Raw genomic sequence first — 19,429 nt, 5'->3', positions numbered from 1 at the left:
GCTGCCCGTTGGGGGTGTGGTGTCCCCCCGTGGGGTTGTGATGCTGCGTGGAAGTGACGCTGTGGGCGCACAGGGGTGGGCAGGCCTATGTGGGGCTGCAGCGCTGCAAGTGTGGGGCCGCAGTGAGGCGTGGGGCTGCAGCGGTGCATGCAGGGGTCTGCGGTGGTGCCTATGGGGCTGCATCCGGACTCGTGGGACCCCGGGGCCGAGCCGAGCTCCGCACCGTGCGCCCCGTCGGGGCGGCCGGGCCCGTAGACGGCGCTGCCGAGCTGCGGCCCGGCCCGGCCCCGTCGGGCTCCGCCGGCCCCTTCCGAGGGGGAGGCGCCGCTGCCGCGGGGCCGCGCTCGGTTCCGCCGCCCCACGGGGCCGCCGGCTCGGTGAGTGCTGGGGGGGGCCGGGGCTGCGGGGCTCGGGGGCGCTGCTCCGGCGGGCAGGGGAAGGAGGGGCGGGCGGCGCTGTCCCCACGGCCCCCCCAGCTCCGGAGCGTGCCAGGCACCGCCGCCACAAAGGCATCGCCGTGCCCGGGGTGCGGAGATGGATGGGGCAGGGGATGGGGGGGGCAGGCGCAGGGGGGCAGGAGCAGGGGGGCAGGCGCAGGGGGGCAGCACTACCGGGGGTGCTGAGCCGGGTGTTGGGGTCCCCGGGGTGCCAGACCTCGGTTACCAGGGATGCTGAGCGGGGCTGGGCACGGGGAGCGGGTTTGGGGTTTCCTCCCGGCGCTGCAAAGCCCAGCCCAGGAAATTCTTCGTGGCAGCCTCTGAAACCCCTCTTTGTGCACTTGGGATGTTTAAAATGCCTTCCCCGGCGGTTGCGGATGTGGATGGGGTGCTGGGATGAGGATGGGGTGCTAGGATGTGGAGGGGGTGCCTGGATGTGGACGGGGTGCTGGGATGCAGGTGGGTACCCTACTCCTGCTGCCACCCTGGGGCTGTACTGGTGGGGCTGGGATGGGATAGGTTTTGAGGGGACCAGGGATGCCGGAGCTGATATTCAGTGGATGCTGCTGCCCATTCCCATCGACCCCATCAAAGCAAAGGGCTGCTGCGGACCCAGGGGATGCTCAGCATCCTTTACCCGTGTGGGTCTGCTGCAGGACGAAGGGCTGGGGGGTTGGTTCTTGCAGCCCTGGTGCGCAGCAGGATCCTCCCCTCGCCGGCCACATCCCCCCCTCCTCAGACCCCTCTGGTTTGGCCTCTCCGTGGCCAACCCAGCACCGGTTTCCTGCCTTGCCCAAGGCCCCGGTGCCCGCGGCTGCTCCATCCCCTGCAGCCGCAGCCTCGCACCCCTCGGTCCCGGGGGAGGGCTGGAAGGGGAGGAAGCCGCCAAGAGCCTTGGCTGGGGACAGCGGGGCGGCAAGAGGAAGCTGCCGGCACCCTGTGACTGTGCGAGGGCGCGGGTCCCCTCCCCGGAAGGAAGGCGCTGCTGGGCTCCATCATCCCCGTGCAGGGCGAGGGGTCCCTGCTCTGCCCCATCCCCTCACACCCGCGGTGTCCTCGCCCTGCGCAGCCACCCGCTGCCATGCCCGTGAGCGTCACCCTGCCCGGTCCTGCCCCATGGGGCTTCCGCATCACGGGGGGAAGAGATTTTGGGAAGCCCATCACCGTCTCCAAGGTAGGAGCCCCCCACGGGCCCTGGGGAGGGATGCAGGGGTGGGCTCCGTACTGGGGGGGCTCCGGGAGCGGATCCTGTTTAGTGTCCTTGAGGGATCCTGCTCCGTGGGGATGGGTTCATTGAGCTTGGAGGGCTGTGCCATGTTTCCATCGGGGACCCCAGTGGGAGCACCTGGATCTGGGGGCTGGCTGTGCCCATCCGTGTGCTTGGGCATGGGGATGCACGAGGGTTGCAGGATGCATGTATGGGGCCAAGGGGCAGCAGGGGGGGGGGGGGGGGCTCGCTGCCCCCAGCACCACCAGGATAACACCGGGCCCATCCCCATGTCCCATGGAGGTGATGGAGCACGGGAAGGCGTCCACGGCTGACCTGCGCCCGGGGGACATCATTGTCACCATCAACGGGGAGAGCGCAGCGGAGATGCTCAACGTGGAGGCGCAGAATAAGATCAAGCAGAGCCCTGGGCAGCTCCGGCTGCAGGTGGAGAGGTGGGTGCTGCGCGGGGGGACCCAGCCGCGGCCGAGCCGGTTGTTTTCCCTTCCAGCAGCTCCTGGGGCTCCGCCATTCCCATAGGAGCCTGTCCCGGGTCTGTCATTAAGGATCAGGCAGCGCTGGCAGCCGTTACCCGGCCAACTGGTCCCAGCTGGGGGCCTGGGGGTGCTGCAGGGGAGTCACAGACTGGTTCGTGTTGGAGGAGACCTTAAAGCTCATCCAACCGCTGCCAACGGGCAGGGACAGAGCGGCCAAGCTCTGCATGCAGGAGCCACCACTCTCCCTTGGTCCCCAGGTCCCCGGTGCCACTTCCCAGCCACACCAATGGGGACAGCTCACCGGAGAGGCTGGCAACCCGCTTCCAGGTGAGCCCCGGGCAGCCCCCGTGCCCTGGACCCTCTTCCAGGGCCGGTTTCAGCTGCTGGCATCTCCCTCCCGTCCCCAGGATGCGCTGTGGATGCAGGAAGAGAGCCGGGGCGCCCGGAGAGGCTCCAGCCCCGCGTCCTGCAGCCCCCTGCCCGGCAGCGGAGGGTAAGGCTGGACGGGGTGGGCAGGGTCCGGGCAGGGACAAGGATCTCCTGATGGCTCCATCCTCTCCCCGCAGCTCACAGCTCATGAAGGAGATCACCGGTCCCGGCCTCTGCCAGGTGAGCAGGAGCTGGGGGCTGTGTGGGGCCAGGCAGGGCTGCTGGGGAGCATCTGCGCTATGTGAACTTTGTGATCCCAAACCCACCCCCTTTGCACCCCGAACTCACCGCTGTTTGCACCCCGAACCCACCCCCTTTGCACCCCGAAACCACCGCTGTTTGCACCCCAAACCCACCCCCTTTGCACCCCGAACCCCCCCCTTCGCACCCCGAAACCACTGCTGTTTGCACCCCGAAACCACCGCTGTTTGCACCCCGAACCCACCCCCTTTGCACCCCGAACCCACCCCCTTTGCACCCCGAAACCACCGCTGTTTGCACCCCGAAACCACCTCTGTTTGCACCCCGAACCCACCCCCTTCGCACCCCGAAACCACCGCTGGTCGCAGCCCTGCTCATCCCCATCGCAGCGCCGCCTCCCCGCCCTCTCTGCCCCGGGGCCGGCGTCGTGCCGCGGGGCCGCCGGTGCCTCCCCTCCGCGCTGGCAGCGCCCCAGGGCCCCGGCTCCCTCCCCGCGCTCCTCCCCGGCCGCTCCCGGCGGCGGCGCCGGCCTGGGGAGCCCGAACCCGTCCGGGGAGGCGCGGCCGCGGTGCCGCAGCCCCGGCTCCGGGCGGTGCAGGGCAGGGCAGGGCCGCGGTGCCCCGGGGGCCGCGATGCTTCCCCCGCCGCCTGGACCGGTCCCGGGGTGCCCGCGGCCGCCCCGTCCGTCCCCGCCGCGGTTTCGGGCGGCTGCGGTGCCCCTCGGGGCAGCCGCTGGCTCCGGGCTCGGCCTCCCCCTCCTCTCGCTCATTCCTCGCTTTCTCCTTCCTTGTTTTCCAAGCCCAAATTGGGAAGCGCCGTGGCCCCGAGCGCGGCCCATCCCGGCTGCCTTTGGCCATGGCCCTGCTGCCCCTTGGCTCCTCCGGGCGCACGCTCCCTCCTTCCTCCCCACGTCCGTGTTTGCTTTGGTGCCGGCCCCAGAGCCCCCAGCCATGGGGATGAGGGAGGGGGGGGCTGTTCCCGGACCCCTGCCCAAAGGGGCAGCGAGGGGAAGGGCTGCCCTTGGACCATGCTTTGTGCCACATCCCAGTGCGGGCTGGCGCCGGGGACTGGTGGGGATGAAGCCAAAGCGCCCAGCTCCACCCGTGCCTAAGTTTAGCTCATCCTTCGCTTGCCTGCGGCCCACAGAGCCCTGGGGCTGCCCCTCTCCGCCTCTGCAGGGTCCGGGCACAGGGTTCCTCATCCCCAGCCCGGGTTTGCATCTGATGGCGGCTGCTCCCGGGAGCATCGGCTTCCACTTACCCGGGATTCGCCTTTCCTGCCCTGAGCAGGAGCAGATGCAGGGAGGGGACGGACGCAGGCGCGGGGTTACCAGGGTGGGAGCAGGGGGATTTTGTGTCACAGCCTGGTTTGGATCGAAGGGAGCTTAAAGCTCCTCCAGCCCCAGCCCCGGGCAGGGACCCCTTCCACTGGAGCAGCTTGCTCCAAGCCCCTGTGTCCAACCTGGCCTTGAGCACTGCCAGGGATGGGGCAGCCACAGCTCCTCTGGGCACCCTGTGCCAGCGCCTCAGCACCCTCACAGGGAAGAGCTTCTGCCTAAGAGCTCATCCCAGTCTCCCCTCGGGCAGGTTCAAGCCATTCCGCTTGGCCTGTCCCATGCCGAGCCACGGAGCATCCCTGCATCCCTCCTGGGGACCACCCCTCCCTTTGGGGACCAGGGCTTGGAAGAAGCCCTTGGGCCCCATCTGGGTGTCCCCATGCTGGGGGGGCTGCTGCAGCACCTGCACCCCCCCCCCAGCACCCAGCGCCTCACCCAGCTCCTCTTCACCCCCTGCCAGGAGCCAGGAAGCCTCAACAGCTCCCCGGGGTCTGCGCTGCCTCCACCCCCCCGCCCACCCTCACCGGGGCTCGGGGCCCCCCCCGACCCCTGGGAGGCCCCCGGGGAGCGGCGCAGCTCTTCGTCCTCTCCCAAGCCCTGCGGCAGGTACGGAGCGGGCTCGGCATGCAGAGCCCCCAGCCCCACGCACCCACCACAGCGTGATGGCTCGGCACCCACGGGTGCTGCGGGGCGCCCATGCAAAGAGTTAACGCACCGGCGGTGCAGGTCGGGCTGTGGGAGGGACGGGGCAGGCTGGGGCAGCTCCCCAGGGTGGAGGAGCCGGGAGAGGGAGGTTCGGGTGCAGCCCCACGGACCCAAGCGCTGGGGTGCTGGGAGCCACCCCCCGGGTGCCGCTCCCGCAGCCCGGGCTCGGAGCCGGCCATGAGGCGCTTGGAGGAGGACTCGGAGGTGCTCAAGATGCTGCAGGAGAACCGGGAGCTGCGGGCGGCCCCGCGGCAGTCGAGCACCTTCCGCCTGCTGCAGGAGGCGCTGGAGGACGAGGCCGGAGGTGAGGGAGGGGGGGCTCGGGGGTGCCCTGCGGGGTGCGGGTGCGGAGCGGCCCGGCCCTGACGGCCTCGTGTCCCCGCAGCGCCCGTCCCCAGCCGCCTCTCGCCCCGCAAACCCGGGCCCGGGCCCCCGAGGCTGCCCGCGTGTGAGAAGTGCGGCAGCGGCATCGCGTGAGTGGGGCCGGGGGCGGACGGGGGGGGGGGCCCGGCTCGGGGCTGGCGCTGACGGCCCCGTGTCCCGCAGGACGCAGGCGGTGCGCATCCGGGACGGGCGGTACCGGCACCCGTCCTGCTACGCCTGCGCCGACTGCGGCCTCAACCTGAAGATGCGGGGGCACTTCTGGGCCGGGGACGAGCTCTACTGTGAGAAACACGCGAAGCTGCGCTACCAGGGCCCCCCCGGCGGCACCAGAGCCCCCGCGGTGCCCCCCCACTCCTGAGCCCCACGCACGGGGCGATCGGGAGCTCCCCGCTGCATCCCCTCGGGCACCCCGACAGCCCCGTTGCTGTGATAGGGTTGGGGTCCGGAGGGGGCGTTGGGTTGGGGCTGGTGTTGGTGGTGGGGGGGGGGGGGTGAGCTGCAGCTGCCCCCTTCGCCCTCGCTGTGTCAGTGTGTGTGTGATGAGCTTGGGTTAGTTCTCAGCCTGGGTTGCAGCAGCCGTATGTGCCCAGGGGCACAGCAGGGACATAAAGAGGGGGGGGGGGCACAGGGATGCAGGGACATAAAGGCGGGGGGGCACAGGGATGCTTGAGCACTTAGGTACCGGAGAGGGGGCTGGCACCGCTTTGTGCACGGACTGCAAAGGGCTCCGAGCTATTAAACCAGATCTCTATATAAAGATAATATATATTTGCTCCACTCCCGTGTCTGGTCTGTGCAGGCGTGAGGGGGGGGGCAGAAGCATCCTGCACCCTCCCAGGGCTGGGAGGGGCGGGGGGGGGATGCAGGCAAGGACCCCAAACCCCTCCTGCCTGCACCCGTAGCAGCAGTGGGGAGCTGATGCAAACCCCCTGCCCCAGGGCTGGGGGGGCCCTGGGAGGTGTCGGGGTTTATCGTGGGCTATTGATGGGGCCCTTTGTCCTGCAGGGCTCAGGTGGGCTCTTATCGCTGCTCTCCGCCCTTCGTGCCTGTTTGCACGGGGAGGGGGCTCTGCTGCTATCAGCAGCTCCCGGCCGAGATTAGGGGAGCACCGACCCCTTCCCACGTCCACATCCCGCATCCCATGATCCACATCCCGCATCCCATGATCCGCATCCCGCTGGGGACAGCCCAGCCCCGCTGCCCGGCCTGTGCCTGGGGTGCGCTGCAGCCGCCGTGCACCCCCAGCTCGCACCATTGAGACACGGGATGCCCGCAGCCCTTTGCTGGCAGATACGGGGGGGGGGGGGGCTGCCCTTGCACTACCCCGGGGGTCCCTCCCCTGCCAGCCCCTCGCAGGCCCCTGCGGTGCTCAGCGCTTATCCGGATGCGGTGGCTTTTAGAGCCATGGAATGGGGCCGGGGGCAAAGGGGCTGCTCGGGCAAGGGGCGGACCCCCCCCCCCGCCCTGCCCCGCCCTGGGCCCTGCCCCATAAAACGGCGCAGGAGCAGCGGGGCCGCCCTGCCCGGTCCTCCCGGTGCGTCCTGCCCCGTTCCGGCTCCCCCCGCCCCGGGATGCTCGGCCGCCGCGGAGCCTTCAGCGTGGAGCCGCTCCGGGGTGAGTCGGTGGCCCCCGGGTATTGGGGACCCCCACGCAGCTTAGGGGGGGGTGCCTCAACCTGGGATGCTCGTGCAGGAGGGATGCTCAGGGGTCCCTGCTCCGGGGTGTCTGTGTTGCAAGGGGGACCTGGGTGCCCCCGGCGCCCCCGGTTGGTGGTGTTTGTGCTGAAAGGGGTCCTCAGGGGTCTCTAGGCCCTGATTCCTGTTCCCCTGCTGGGAAGGGCCCAGGGTGCTGGGAATTCAAACCGGGTTTTGCCGTCCACTGCTGCGCTCCTGGGTCTGTGCCTGCACTGGGGTCCCTTCGGGGTGCCCACAAACCCATGGCCCAGCGCTTTGTGCCCTCAGCTTGCGTTGTGCTGGGACCCCCCCCCCCCCCAGCACCTAACTCTGGGGGTCTGAGGCCAGTGATGGGAGCCCCCTGTGCCCCCTTCCCACCCTATGTGCCCCCTATCCCGGTGGCGATGGGGTGGGGAGCAGCCCCACAGCGCATGGTGCCACCCGGCACAGCCCATGCGAGCTGGGTGTGTGGGAGCCGCTGGCCCACGGCATTGCTGGAATTCGCTGCTGCTCAACGCCGGGATTGTCCCTCCGCCGCATCCCGGGTCCGTCCCCATGTGAGCGGCTCCAGCCCCTGGGTCAAGCGGTTTGGTAGGAATTGGGGAGCGAAACCACCCCAAGCCCGGAGCGGGGTTCCCCGATGCAGCCGGCACTGGTGCCCGGACAACCCAGCGGGGTGGGAAGGGAGCCCTTAACCACCGGCTCAGCCAGTATCACCCATCCCAAAGCCTGCAAGGAACCAGTTGGGAACCAGTCCTGCAATGAGGCGCCTCTGGACCCAGGGCCTGTCTCCGGCTGGGGTGGTTATAAAAGGGAGCGCCGGGAAGCGCGCCCGGCACTCGGCTCCGGGGCTCGGGATGTGGGGTGGCTCAGGCGCCGTCTGGAAGAGGAGGTTCAGCTGCTGTGAGTGCACGGGGGGGGGGCCTCGGGAGGGGGGCAGCTCAGTTTGGGTGCCCCGGGGGTGCCAAAGCTTCGCTGCCCACCCCCATGAGCCCCTTTCTGCTGTGGTTGGGCCGGGTTGGAGCCGCGGTCCCTGTTGATGTGATGGGGGCCGCATCCCGGTGCTGCCCCCCGTGTTGTGGGGGTGAGTGCGAGGTGGTCCCTGGAGCCATCCCGGGGCGGGGGAAGGACGGAGCCCGTGGCCCTGCTGTGTCTGGCACCGAGGTCGAGCAGGGTTTGGGTGATCGAGGCGCAGAGGACGGGCACGGGGCCGTGTTTTGGGGAGCAGCAACGTGCTGCCCCCATGAGCATCCCTGTCCGTGGGGAGAGGCTGTGGGGACCCCCCCCCCCCCGGGTGATTTGCTTGGGGGGCACGGCTGGAGCCGCTGTGGGGCTGTGAGCGGTGGTGGGGCCGTGCCCGGGGACCCCCCGATCCCAGCGCGTTCCTTCGCCCCGCAGATGGTCCCTGGGAGGCGGCTGAGAGCTGCGTGGTTCACAGCTCGGCCAGCGTGTACCGGCGGCTGCAGGAGAGCCCGCGGGGGACACTGAGCCCTCCCCGGCCCCGGGGGCAGCTCCTCAAGTGCGAGTCGGAGGACTCCGGGGTGGAGATGGGCAGCACCGAGCATTCGCCGTCCCCCCCCGCGGGCTCCGAGAGCCGCTTCCCCCTCGATGGGCTCGCACCGGAGCGGACCCCGGCCGCGGAGGAGCCGGGCACGGAGCCCCCCCGCCTGCCCCATAGGAAGCTGGCGCAGGCGGCGCAGCGCAGCCGGAGGCAGCGGGTGCTGGGGCGAGGCCACCGCGGGACAGCGAAGCCCCCTCGGGAGCCGGCGGAGCCCGCAGCGGAGCGCCCCGGGGATGCTGCACCCAGCGGGGCCGAGCCGGGACAGGGGCTGCGGTACCTGGAGCACGTCTGCCAGATGCTGGAGCGCTTGGCCAAGCTGCAGCAGGACAACCGGCTCCTGCGGCAGCAGGCGGAGGGCACCCGGAGCACCCGCCCCGACGCCACGGTGAGGGCCGGCAGCAGGCGGGGTTCGAGGGGACCGGGTGATGCTCTGCGTGTGTGTGTGTGGGGGGTACCGCAGCTCACTTCCATGCTGATCCTCACCTACAGCACAGCCGGGACGCAGCCGTGTGGAAGGGGGAGCGGTTCCGGCCGCGCTCCTGCTCGGACAGCCAGGCTGCAGGTGAGCAGGGTGGGGGACGGGGGCGCAGGGTTCATGCCCTGTCGGACCCCCCCCCAACCAGCTTTATCCCCTCCATCCCCTTGCAGCCCCTGACGCTGCCCCGTGCCGCAGGACATGGGGGTACTCGGCCAGCTCCCCCAGCCTGCTGGACCCCACCGACAGCGCGGCCGCTGCTCCAGCACCGGACAAGGTAACGGCTGGGGGGTGATGGGGTGGGGGTCCCATGGGTGCCCCCCTCCGCTGACCCCTGTGTCCTCCCGCAGGACAGGCGCTCGCACTGGGGCCGGGTGAAGGCGCTGCTCACCCGCCTCACCCGGCGCTCGCTGCGGGGGGGCCGCTGCAGGTAGGGCCAGGGCCGGGGGGGTCCCGGTCCTGCTGCTGCCAATGGATGGAGGAGCCGCGCTGCACCCATCGCGTCACACCCCGCCGTATGACGTCACACCCGCCCGGGGCCGGCCCCCGGCCCGGTGCCCCCCTCCCCTCACTTTTACCCCCAATAAAACTCTTTTTCACTGCTAAAGAGGAGGCTCTTGGCCGAGTGACGTCATGAGCTGTTGGGAGGTGACGTCACTCCCAACGCCGGCGTGACGTCACTCCAGGACGCGTCACCACCGCATCATTTCCGACTGCTTTTTTCCGCTCCTTTTGTCCTCCCGGCCCCGCTCCCCTCACCCGGGGCCAGCGGCACCGAACCCCCCCCCCCCCCCGCGTCCTCCCCTTCCGGACCCGCTCCATGGGGCAGGACGGGCTCCGGGGGGGCTCCGCTGCCCTGGGAGGGGGGGGGCTGGAGCTTGTCCCTCTCCGCTCCTCCCCGAGCGCCGCCGGAGGGTGGAGAACGGGGTCCTGCGGGGTCCGCACCGGAGCGGGGCTGCTCCGGGCCTGGGGGGGGGGACACACACGAGGAGGGTTTCTCGCAGCTGAGGTGCGGGGGGGGCTGCTCCGCCGCTGAGCTTTGGTGCCCATGGAGCCCCTCTTCGTGCGCTCGGGTCGGGTACCGCAAGATGCCGCTGGAAGCTGCGCGCAGCCCCTGCGGGGAGCGCTCTGAGCTGCACCCCCCGCCCCATCCCCTCCGTCCCCGCTGATCTCCTGCCGGGACTCGGTGAGCTCCCATCCCAGCAGCGCGTCCCGGAGCCCCCGCCGAGGCTCCGGGGCATCCTCGGAGCATCCTGCATCCCACCGCTCTTCCCGGGCATGGTGAGTGCTCATCCCCCCTCGGCACTGCAGGGGGGCGGGGGTCTCTGGGAGCGGGATGGGGGGGTGCTGGAGGGGTTTGGGTTCCTGGATCCCTGTTTCCCCCTCCCCAGCAGTGAAGAGGGTGCGTTTTTAACCTGCCGGAGGGGAGGCTGGGACAGGATCTTGGGCAGAAGCTCCATGTTGATTCTGTGACCCTTCCCTCATCCTCCCCTGGGGTGAGGAGCAAAGGGCAGGAGGGACTCAGGGAGATGCTAAGGACAGGGATGGGTGCCCCTGTCCCCCCTCCCCTGTGCTTCTGGAGCACTGAAACTTACCTGGGCCAGGCCTCGGGACACGAGGCCCTTTCCTAGCGGTGCTCTGGCCATGCAGTGATTGCTGGGGGTGATTTGAGGTCAGGGAGGACCCAGCACCACGGGCATGGGGGCCGCTTTGGGGTGAGCAGCTCAGAACAAGCTCAGATGCCCTCGGCGCTGTTCTCTGCCTCCAGCCCCCTCTGCGATGCCAGGGAGATGCTCCAGCAGCACCCGACTGCCCCACGGGATGCCTGAGCCCATAGGAGGATGCTGAGGATGGTCTGGATGATGCCGATTCTGCTTTTGGGATCAAGGTGAGGAGGAGGATGGGGTCTTGGCATGGGGGCCTGTGCCCCCATTCCCTTGTGATGGCCCCACTGTCCCTGGATCACCTGGAGCAGGGGAAGGCTCCCAAGCACCCAACAAAGTCAACTGAGGCGTGGATCCAGGCGTGTGCTGCTCCTGGCACGGGTTCCTTCACCCAGTTTTGGGGGAAAGAGCGCAGGTTTTGGTGCAAGCTGTCAGTTGTATTCAGCGCTGGACTGGCTGTGGGGTGGCATCTGCAAAACCTGGCCGGGGGCCTTGTTCCCAAAGGGAATGTGGGCTCTGGGAAGGAAGGGGACGGTCAGGATGCTGCAATGTGACTGAGTTCACTGCCTGTGTCTGCCCAGTCCCTGCCGGGGAGGAAAGGGGATGCTGTGCTCATCGGTACCACCCCCATCATAGGATGGCCTCATCCCAGTCCTGGTGTAGTGGCCATTCCAATGGTATCCAGAGGGGAGCAGAGTTTGCAGCGCTGGGGTTGAGTTTCCACCGCTGCGGTTGAGTTTCCACCGCTGCAGTCCCTCTCTGGAGCTGGAAGGACAGCAGGAGGAGCTGATGGCACAGCGGAGCGGGGCTCCGAGAGCAGCTCCGGGGCTGCAGGGGGACAGATGGGTGCTGCAGGCGATGCAGGAGGCAGGGTGCTGGGGAGGATGCAGGGTGGCTGTCCGGGCGCTCAGATGGGTTTAACCCAGCAGATGCTCTCCACCTCCCCTGCCATGGGCCTTTGCTGCTGAGGGGCTGGTGCAGGGTCTGCAGACCCCCACAACCCCCCCCCCTCCCATGGCACAGCGTGGTCCTCACATGGGCTCTGCTCCTGCGTGGCAGTTAAATAAAGCATCCCTGCTCTGGGTAACCGTGGCAACCGGGTTTATTTGGCTTAGACCTGGCCCGGCATGTGATGCGGTTGGGAAGGAACAGCCGAGGGGAAGGGAGCTCTTGGCTCCATCCCAGCAGTGACCGCATGGGATGCGGAATGCGGCCCCGGGATGCTCTTGCTGTGCCCCTGCAAACGGCCTGGACACTCACCAGCCTTTCCATGCCCAGTCAGGGCTCTGATCCCACCCCATCCAATCCTGGCAGCAGGGAGGCTTCATGGGGGTTCAGCTCCCTGCTTCCTGCTGGGATCCCTGGGGCACCCTGAGCACTGTTCCTGCCATGCCACAGGGCCTGCTTTGCCAAACTCAGGTACTGGTGGTGGTGATGGGCAGAGCCAAGGCGGGAGCCCGGTGTCCCTGGTGCAATCACACTTGTCCTGGGAGCACTCGGTGCTGCTGCTCTGGGGCACTTGGCCTCCTCCATCTCTCACCCACGTCTGTGTTGCAGCAGCCCCAGGCTCTGGGCCCGAGCTCGGTGATGCTCTGGCTGCTCTCTGAGCCCTGTGCCCATGGGGACCGAAGGCAAGAGGAGCTCCCGGGTAGGTGCAGGGATGACGGGCACGGCGCAGCCGGCGCTGTCAGATGCTGCAGCGGGTGAGGAGTTCTGCTTCCAGGGATGCTGCCGCCTCCTGTCCTGCTCCACATCTCCTGCAGCACCGCGGTGCTGAGCCTGGGCAACACGCTGAGGAGCACCCAACTCATCACGGAGACCAAAGGCACGGGGTAAGGCGGGATGAGATGTGCTGGGGCGTGGGGTACCACGAGCTGCCATCACCCCCCCTCCTCTCTTCTAGACCAATGGAGCAGCACCCACCAGGTCTCCACCAGATGTTGCACAGCAGGGATGTGGATGGCAGCACGATCCCTACAAGCCTGTTTTGTCCCAGCCTGCCTGGGGAGATGGGATCCCAGGCCCGGGCATCCCTAGGGATGTGCAGGGTTTGCTCTGACTGGTTTGCATTGAATAGAAACCTCTGCAGCAGGGAATCTGGTGTGTATTGGAGGCAGGGCACGGGCCTCCCATTCCTCCCAGTGGGATGCTCCACTTGGGGACAGCCTGGCCGGGACACACGCAGGTGCTCACTGGGAGGCTCTGGATGTGGCCGTGCCCGCAGCGCACCATCACCTCCATCACTGCCTCCCAGCGCCTGGGGCCCCAGCGCCCTGGATTTGGGTGCAAATCTCTGCTGCTCGGGTTCTTCCCTCTTCCCTTTCTGCCTCTCCCCAGGGGCTGCTCGCCCCCTCCTCCCTCCCCATCTCCCCCCTCACCCCCAGCGCTGGAGCCCATGGGCCCCCCCCGGCAGTGCCTGTTGGGGGGCTGCAGAGGGCAGCAGCGGCGCGGCGCTGGCTCCGGCTCCCATCCAGGCTCCGCTGCGCTGCCAAGACCTTTATTGGAGACCCCCCCCGTGCCCCCCCCCCGGCAACGAGGGGCGGCTCCGGGCCCCCATCAGCCCCTCCCCGGCTCTGCGCTTGCCCCGGCTGCGTTTCCCTTCTGCACCCCTGGTTCCTGGGGTACCCCTCAGCGGGCTCCCCCTGCACCCCATGGCTATGGGGCAGGGGCACTTTGCCCCATTGCCGCTTAAACCAGGGCCTGCGGAGTGCGGCATCACTTGGTGCTTGGCAGGGGAGGTGCGGAGCTTTCGTCACCCCCTCCCCATGCCTCAAACGTGGGGTTTAGAAGCTTTCCCCTCCCCTAAGGCACAAATTGAAGGGTGCAGGAGAGCCCCCATCCTCCTGCCTGACCGCGAAGGGGCTGGGCCGGCTCCTGGGGCAGCAGCAAGCGGGTGCCTGGGCAAGGCCGGCAGCCCCCAGCCTGCTCCCTGCTTCCAGCTCCCCTCTGTGCCCCGACAGGAGGCAAATCCCCACCGGTTGGATGCTACCGGAGGGGAAGGGAGGGCAGGGGCAGCCCCACTGTGCCCCATCCCCAGGCAATACCTGGTCCTGACAGCGCCATGGGGGGGGGCAAAGGGGTTAACCCCCCCCCACCCCGCGTCCATTCCTGGTGGGGAGCAGGGGGGAGGCCCCAGCGCCGGCTCAGTCGTCAGCCACGATGGAGAGAGCCCTGAGCTCGCTGAGCTTGGCATCGTTGTCGCGCTCGCGCTGCTCATCGCTGAGGCCGGGCTGGTCGATCTGCGCCGTCAGCTCCCCGAAGATCTTGTGCATCTCGGTGTAATAGACAACCTGGGGGGGGGCAAGGGGAGAGGTGGTGGTGGGGGGGGAGCAGGGGGGCTCCTCCTCCGAGGGGTGCAGCGCGGACAGAGCCAGCCCCTCGCTCGGGCGCTGCTGGTGCTAAAATAGCTTCCCCCCCCCATGTGTGAAACTCCCCCTCCCATTATCACAGCTCGATGCGGTTTAGGAACGCGCTGCCCTTCCCTGCTCGCTCCCATCTGGAGCTGCGTGCACCGGGCTGCCCCCAGCCCCTGCCAAAGCCGGGGTCCCCATCGCCCATCACCGGCGCATCGGGACGGGAGCAGCCCCGCAACAGGTCCCTGCTCCTGGCACAGGGGCGCCGGGAGCATCAGGCCTGGCAGCGCCATCCCCTGCACGCGGCAGGGGGAGGGGGTTTAATCATGTGCTAATTAACAGCGCCAATTAGCGCTGGAGCGGGAGCCAGGGGGTCAGCGCAGGCAGATGGCACCGGGCTGCCGGCGGGTGCCAATGCAGAGCCCTGGTGCTGTGCCCCACAGGAGGAGGGTGCTGGGGAGGCCTGGCCTAACACTGGCAGGGAGGGATGGGGAAGTGCTTCCTAGCATGAGCCAGCGCGGCCCCCATCTCACAACCAAGGCTCGGTGGGCACCCAGGATCAGCCCCAGCATCCCCAGTCTGGAGACGCGGTCTCCATGGAGACCAGCTCCCCTCATCTCGCTCAAAACGATGCTTATTTTGGGCAGGGCTGAGGGGCGATGCTGGGGACCAACAAGCTCCTGCATCCCCCCCCCCCTCCCCACCTTTCCCCTGGGTCCATCCGCACCGGAGCGCAGCGGGGGCTGCTGCGGGGCCCCACGCCGTGGGTGCTGGGTGATTCAGTGCTCATTTACACAGTGACTAACGAGCCCCGAGCAGGCAGGCGTAGGAAAGAGCCCCCCCCCCGTCCCACTGCAGCCGCCCCCCTGCAGCCGGGTCACCCCAAAGCACCCTCAGCCCCACGCGAGCAGGAGATGCTGAGTGCGCTGGTAACTGCCATCACCACCATGACCCCTTCCCAGCTCCATGGGGGGGGGCACAGATCCCGGTGGGAGGGCTGCAGAGCTGGGTGCCGGAGCTCCGGAGCAGCCCTCCTGTCCCTCAGCCCCATCCCGGTGTCGGCTGAGCTCCCTTCAGTCACATATGGCCACACGGCGCTGCCAATTCCAGCACCGAATTCCAGGCGCACTGAGATGAAGCTCCTGGGGCAGCAGCGGGAGCCCCTTCCCAAAGGAATGGCCCCGAGCCCGCTCCATATCCAAAGTGGAGCACACATTTTGGGTGCTGCCCTCCCCACCATCCACATGCCAGTGGGAGACACAGGGTCCCCAGGCTGCTGCAGGCTCCTTGGGGATGCTCTTCTCCCCCAGCAGACCCCAGTGCCTAACAGCAGTGCTCATGGTGCATCGCCATTGCATCTCCTGTGCTTTACCAGCGACATTCCACAGGGATTGATCCCCTGGGGCTTTCTCCCATCACTGCCTCCATGGCTGGGGGGATGCTCCCCGAACTGACGGGCACTGGCGCCGCAGCAGCGGGGTCCTGCTGCCTGCCGCTCAGTACTTTTCCAGCTATGGATACCACATGCTCCGTCCCCATCCCATCAAATCCCATCTCCCAACTCGCCTTTGAGACGGAGCCAGCAGCCCCGATCCACCTGTCCTGAACTAATCCCGCCGCAGGACACGGTGTTCTCCTGATTTTCTATGGACCACGCTCGCCGCAGCCGGGCAGCGCTCGTGTTTATAGCAGCCCTCCCCAAAACAAACCCCGGCGCTGCCGCCAGCACCCGCTGAGGCTCACCCCAGCCCTGCCCCAAACCCCGGCTTCTGCCCCCATTCCATTGCACCCAGGCGGGGATCGTTTTCCAGCTGGAAGCAGCGTTCCAGCGCTCACACCAGGCTCCAGATCTCCCCCTTTCATCTTTATGTGGCCACTTCAAAGCCCTCAGCCAGGGAATTCTTTGCCTCCGCCGGCCCGGGCCCGTGGGTGGACACAAGCATTCGGGGTTGGATGCTACAGCCCCTGCGAGCCCGGAGGCAGCCGGCACCGGCCACGCTGCGCCATGGGAGCCGGGCCGCCCGCGGCGCCGGGCCCGGGGGCTCCTTGGGTCACAGCCATCGAAGTGCTGCTCCGGAGCACGGAGCCGTGGAACGGGCTGGGATGAAGGGAGCTCAAAGCTCCTCCAGCCCCAAGCCCTGCACGGGCAGGGGCACCTTCCACTGGAGCAGGGTGCTCCAAGCCCCTGTGTCCTTGGGCTGGACCAGTCACCTCCCATCACCTCCTCAGCCCTGCGATGGTGGGATGCGGATGCTCCCGGTGCTATTCCCAGTACCCTGGGCAAGTCACTTCCCTTTTCCTGTTTATTGCAGCCACCCGCAATAAGGGAACACCGTGCAGTGCCCAGGCTCCTCAACTGGAGCGGGACACGGCCAGACCCCAGCCTAGGCACAAAGAGCTCCTTAGGGAAGCGCTGAGCTCTCCTCCCAGCACTGGGAATGCCGTTGTGCTGGTGCATCCCTGCCCGGGGGTGGAAGGGTGCAGCCAGTGCTGGGGAAGAGGGATGTGGCGGGGAGGGCGGGATGCGCCATGCTGCAGCATCCGTCTGGGACCAGCGTTAGTCTGGCTCGCAGGAGAGGCACGGGCCCTGTCACAGCGCTGCCTGTCGGGTGCTGACAACGGGATTTCCTGCCCAAAGCCCCCACCTGAGGAAGAGCGAAACCGGAGGATTCCCAGGAGGAGGAAACAAACGGAGCCTCTCAAACAGCTCCCTGCTCCCCCGAGCCCCCCCCCAGGCAGGAGCCAGCACAAGCAGAGCACAGGGGACGTCCTGGCCAAGGACAGGGGCAAAGGGAGCTGCCAGGGGCTCACAGCACCCGGACGGGGCGGGCGGCAGTCGGGATCCAAGGGCTCATCCAAAGAAGCCACCCACAGCAAGCGGCCGCGAGGGCTTGCAGGGCTGGCGGCAAGAGCCAGAGGGGCTTTGCGGTGGCTCCAGGGAGTCTGGTTCCTTGGGCTGCTGGAGCAGGGGCCGGCGGCAGCAGGAGCAGCATCCCCAGCACCATCTGGAAGGTGAATCAGGCCCAGAGAGCCCCGAGTGCGGGCTAAGGTGGAACTCGTGCTCCCTGCACCTGCTCCAGTGGAAGGTTCCCCTGCCCGGGGCTGGAGCTGGGGGAGCTTTCGGGCCCTTTCCAGCACAAACCATCCCGTGATAACCCTGATTGCACCGTGCCAGACCTTCACAGCGGGATTAAACCCCAGCCATGCTCTTCTCCAGCCTAAGGAAAAGGGTGAGAGGAGGAGGAAGGTTGGAGGGGCAGCAACAAGGCAGGGCAGAAAGCTGGAGGGTGGAAATTGAAGCCAGCTGCGGTTAATTTAGGCCACCCCTTCCTGCAAAGCCACGGCACGGAGCTTACAGCAGCCTCCTCCATTTGCCAGCACACAGCAGTTCTGGTCACCCAGCATCAGAACAGTCAGGTTGGAAAGGGCCTGAAGATCCTCCAGTTCCAACCCATGGGCAGGGACAAAAGAGACCGTGAAGATGGGCCCCCAGCATCCCAAGCAAGTTCCAACCCTGAGCTCAGGATTTCAACGAGACGACAAACCCAGCTGAATAAAGCCATCAAATGCCACAAGACAACGCGCGAGCAGGGCTCGAGGGCAATCCCATGGGACAGGGACGCCGTGTCCCTGGTAAGAGGCAGGTCCATCTAAACCAGCCCAGACTCCCCTCGAGCTGCTGCAATGGCAGCCGGCACTGCGGGTACCACAGGGAGGACGGGTGCCACCAGGGCCACCCAGGGCAGGGCCAGGGTCTCACCTGCGCCCGGACCAGCGCCTCGAAGCTGGGTTTGAAGTAATCGATGCGGCTGCTGTAGAACTTGGGCATCTCCTCCAGGAGCTGCTTGTTCTTGGCTTCAAAGTCCTCCCTGACCGGCCTCAGCTCCTCACGGGCCTGCAAAGGAGAGGGGATGGGGAGTCAGGGAAAGCGGCTTTCCTTTGGGGGCACCTGCAGCGAGGCCACCCCACGTTAGCAGAGCGCTCTGCTCTGACCCAGGGACAACCAGCAGCCAGCCAGGGGAGCCTGGTGGGACCGCATGACCAGCAACAGACTGGTGGGATCCATGCAACCACCACCTTGGTGGGACCAAATGACCAGCAACGGAGATCGATGGGACCCAAACGGCCAGCTTATGGAGCCTGGTGGGACCAAGCTCTAGCCCTGGAAAATGGGAACACCTAAAGAGGCTGCTGCAGGGATCGGGAGCCAGCCTGGTCATGGACAAAACCCAGCCCCAAGCTCCAGCAGGCTGCAGAGCATCCCCAGCCGCGTCCGTGTGCCCTCACCCTGCCATTGCCAAGAGCATCACCAGAGCATCCTGCCCCCTCTGTCATTTTCCCTGCCCGTGACCTTCAGCTCAGCACTGGCTTCTTTAAACAGAAGCGTGGGGAGAAAGGGAAATGTCTGGGAGCTGGTGTGGAAAAGGGCAGGAGGGGGTGGGCTGTGAAATATCAGAGCGGTTTCAAGCCTGCCACTTAATCCCGGTGCCATTCCAACGGGAGGGGGATGCGGGAGAGCCATGGAGCCGTGCCTGCTCCATGGGACAGCCCAATGGGAGGTGGCAGGGACAGAGCTGCAGGCTTGGCAAAGCCTTCAAGCCCATCAGGTGTGAGCAGGTCTGCGAGGGAAATGCGCCACGTGCCACGAAGCGAGGCCCAGCTGGGCTGCGGAGACTCGTGGCAAGGGGAAGATGCAGGTCTGCAGCGCAATAGGAATACCTGGATAAAATGATCCCATTTCCCATCCAATCCGGAGCACGCGGACACCCCAGGGGCAGGATTGCTTAAGGCTCCTGCAGGCGTTGAGGCCCATGCAGTGGTTGGACAAGATCTGGTTTTGGGGGGGGGTGGAATTAAAGCTCCCAGAAGTTCGTTAAGGAAATAACCCAAAGCTGCTTCATCAGCAGGACAAAAGCATCCCCAGTTTCCAGCCCCAGCTTTAGCGAGCCGGGCGAAGGGGAGTAAGCTGCTTACTGTTAAATCAGAGGTTTCTTTTGTTACGGGCTATTCTTTAACACAAAACTCCGTTTCTGTGGGGAAATCCATCAGAAAAGCCACGTTCTTTGCTGCCGAGGAGTCAGGGAACGTCCTGCGGGAGCGAGGGATTTGGGGAGCAAGATTGAACGGGGCGAAGCTTTAACGGAGAGCAGAAATAAATCAGGATTTCACCAGGATTTGGGAGAGAAACGAACGTGGCCGAGCCTCCCGGAACCAATCCCTGCGGTTTTCCAAGGCGAATTCCCTGGAGCAGGTGGCAAGCAGAAAGCTGGAAACTCTCTGATCTTCCCCCTTTTCCCACCCAGCTGCTCGCTCGGACATGGAGGTCAGGGGGAAACCACTCCCCCCCCATGCACTGACCTCCTTCAAGCATCCCATCTCCCGTGATTCCATTTGAGTTTGGAAAACTGGCTTTTTCCCTTCCTGAAGTGCTGGAATCCGCGTTTCTCTTATCAAGCACCCTATTAGGGGCATTTTTGCCCCAATAAAAGACATCCTTCCAAAACGTT

General features: G+C 67.1%; 4 protein-coding genes across 8 annotated transcripts in view; 3 read left to right on the top strand and 1 right to left on the bottom strand.

Moving 5' to 3' along the window:
• Positions 1-281: 281 nt before the first annotated feature.
• Positions 282-5,973, top strand: PDLIM2 (PDZ and LIM domain 2). Of its 2 annotated transcripts, XM_065659253.1 has the most exons (10): positions 282-377; positions 1,507-1,611; positions 1,948-2,099; positions 2,399-2,468; positions 2,549-2,634; positions 2,708-2,750; positions 4,568-4,713; positions 4,971-5,116; positions 5,198-5,285; positions 5,359-5,973. In XM_065659253.1, exons 2-10 carry the CDS (start codon positions 1,519-1,521, stop codon positions 5,552-5,554), a joined length of 1,020 nt encoding a protein of 339 aa, XP_065515325.1. In that variant the 5' UTR covers positions 282-377; positions 1,507-1,518; the 3' UTR covers positions 5,555-5,973. The 2 variants fall into 2 exon arrangements, with proteins under 2 accessions (XP_065515325.1, XP_065515324.1); XM_065659252.1 differs by lacking the exon at positions 1,507-1,611 and having other exon boundaries at positions 302-377.
• Positions 5,974-6,727: 754 nt separating this feature from the next.
• C22H8orf58 (chromosome 22 C8orf58 homolog) lies at positions 6,728-9,512 on the top strand. Its single transcript, XM_065659295.1, has 5 exons — positions 6,728-6,810; positions 8,268-8,815; positions 8,920-8,992; positions 9,079-9,182; positions 9,256-9,512. The coding sequence occupies exons 1-5, from the start codon at positions 6,768-6,770 to the stop codon at positions 9,337-9,339; spliced, it is 852 nt and encodes a 283-aa protein (XP_065515367.1). The 5' UTR covers positions 6,728-6,767; the 3' UTR covers positions 9,340-9,512.
• A 78-nt stretch (positions 9,513-9,590) lies between these two features.
• LOC136003641 (basic proline-rich protein-like) lies at positions 9,591-13,653 on the top strand. The gene is made up of 5 exons (XM_065659449.1): positions 9,591-10,186; positions 10,674-10,793; positions 12,127-12,401; positions 12,473-13,606; positions 13,647-13,653. The coding sequence occupies exons 3-5, from the start codon at positions 12,295-12,297 to the stop codon at positions 13,651-13,653; spliced, it is 1,248 nt and encodes a 415-aa protein (XP_065515521.1). The 5' UTR covers positions 9,591-10,186; positions 10,674-10,793; positions 12,127-12,294.
• Positions 13,600-19,429, bottom strand: part of BIN3 (bridging integrator 3) — a 33,918-nt gene continuing 28,088 nt past the window's right edge. For all 4 annotated transcript variants that reach the window (XM_065659290.1, XM_065659292.1, XM_065659293.1 and 1 more), the window contains 2 exons: positions 17,683-17,817; positions 13,600-13,859 (listed from right to left, as the gene is read on the bottom strand). In XM_065659290.1, the coding sequence (XP_065515362.1) occupies positions 13,713-13,859; positions 17,683-17,817 (282 nt within the window). In that variant the 3' untranslated portion in view covers positions 13,600-13,712. The remainder of the gene's footprint in view (positions 13,860-17,682; positions 17,818-19,429) is intronic.

This window comes from Lathamus discolor, chromosome 22 (assembly GCF_037157495.1).
Source record: "Lathamus discolor isolate bLatDis1 chromosome 22, bLatDis1.hap1, whole genome shotgun sequence".
Lineage (NCBI taxonomy): Eukaryota > Metazoa > Chordata > Aves > Psittaciformes > Psittacidae > Lathamus > Lathamus discolor.
This window is presented reverse-complemented; position numbering and strand designations above follow the sequence as displayed.

What these genes read in the sequence shown, in the direction of transcription:
- PDLIM2 (XM_065659253.1), top strand. Translation starts at nt 1,519, where the DNA reads ATGCCCGTGAGCGTCACCCTGCCCGGTCCTGCCCCATGGGGCTTCCGC. An exon ending in CCCCTGCCCGGCAGCGGAGG is followed by an intron (nt 2,635 to 2,707) that starts GTAAGGCTGGAC and finishes CTCTCCCCGCAG; the next exon opens with CTCACAGCTCATGAAGGAGA. An exon ending in AAGTGCGGCAGCGGCATCGC is followed by an intron (nt 5,286 to 5,358) that starts GTGAGTGGGGCC and finishes CGTGTCCCGCAG; the next exon opens with GACGCAGGCGGTGCGCATCC.
- C22H8orf58 (XM_065659295.1), top strand. Translation starts at nt 6,768, where the DNA reads ATGCTCGGCCGCCGCGGAGCCTTCAGCGTGGAGCCGCTCCGGG. An exon ending in GCACCCGCCCCGACGCCACG is followed by an intron (nt 8,816 to 8,919) that starts GTGAGGGCCGGC and finishes CCTCACCTACAG; the next exon opens with CACAGCCGGGACGCAGCCGT. An exon ending in CTGCTCCAGCACCGGACAAG is followed by an intron (nt 9,183 to 9,255) that starts GTAACGGCTGGG and finishes GTCCTCCCGCAG; the next exon opens with GACAGGCGCTCGCACTGGGG.
- LOC136003641 (XM_065659449.1), top strand. Translation starts at nt 12,295, where the DNA reads ATGCTGCCGCCTCCTGTCCTGCTCCACATCTCCTGCAGCACCGCGGTG. An exon ending in ACGGAGACCAAAGGCACGGG is followed by an intron (nt 12,402 to 12,472) that starts GTAAGGCGGGAT and finishes CCTCTCTTCTAG; the next exon opens with ACCAATGGAGCAGCACCCAC.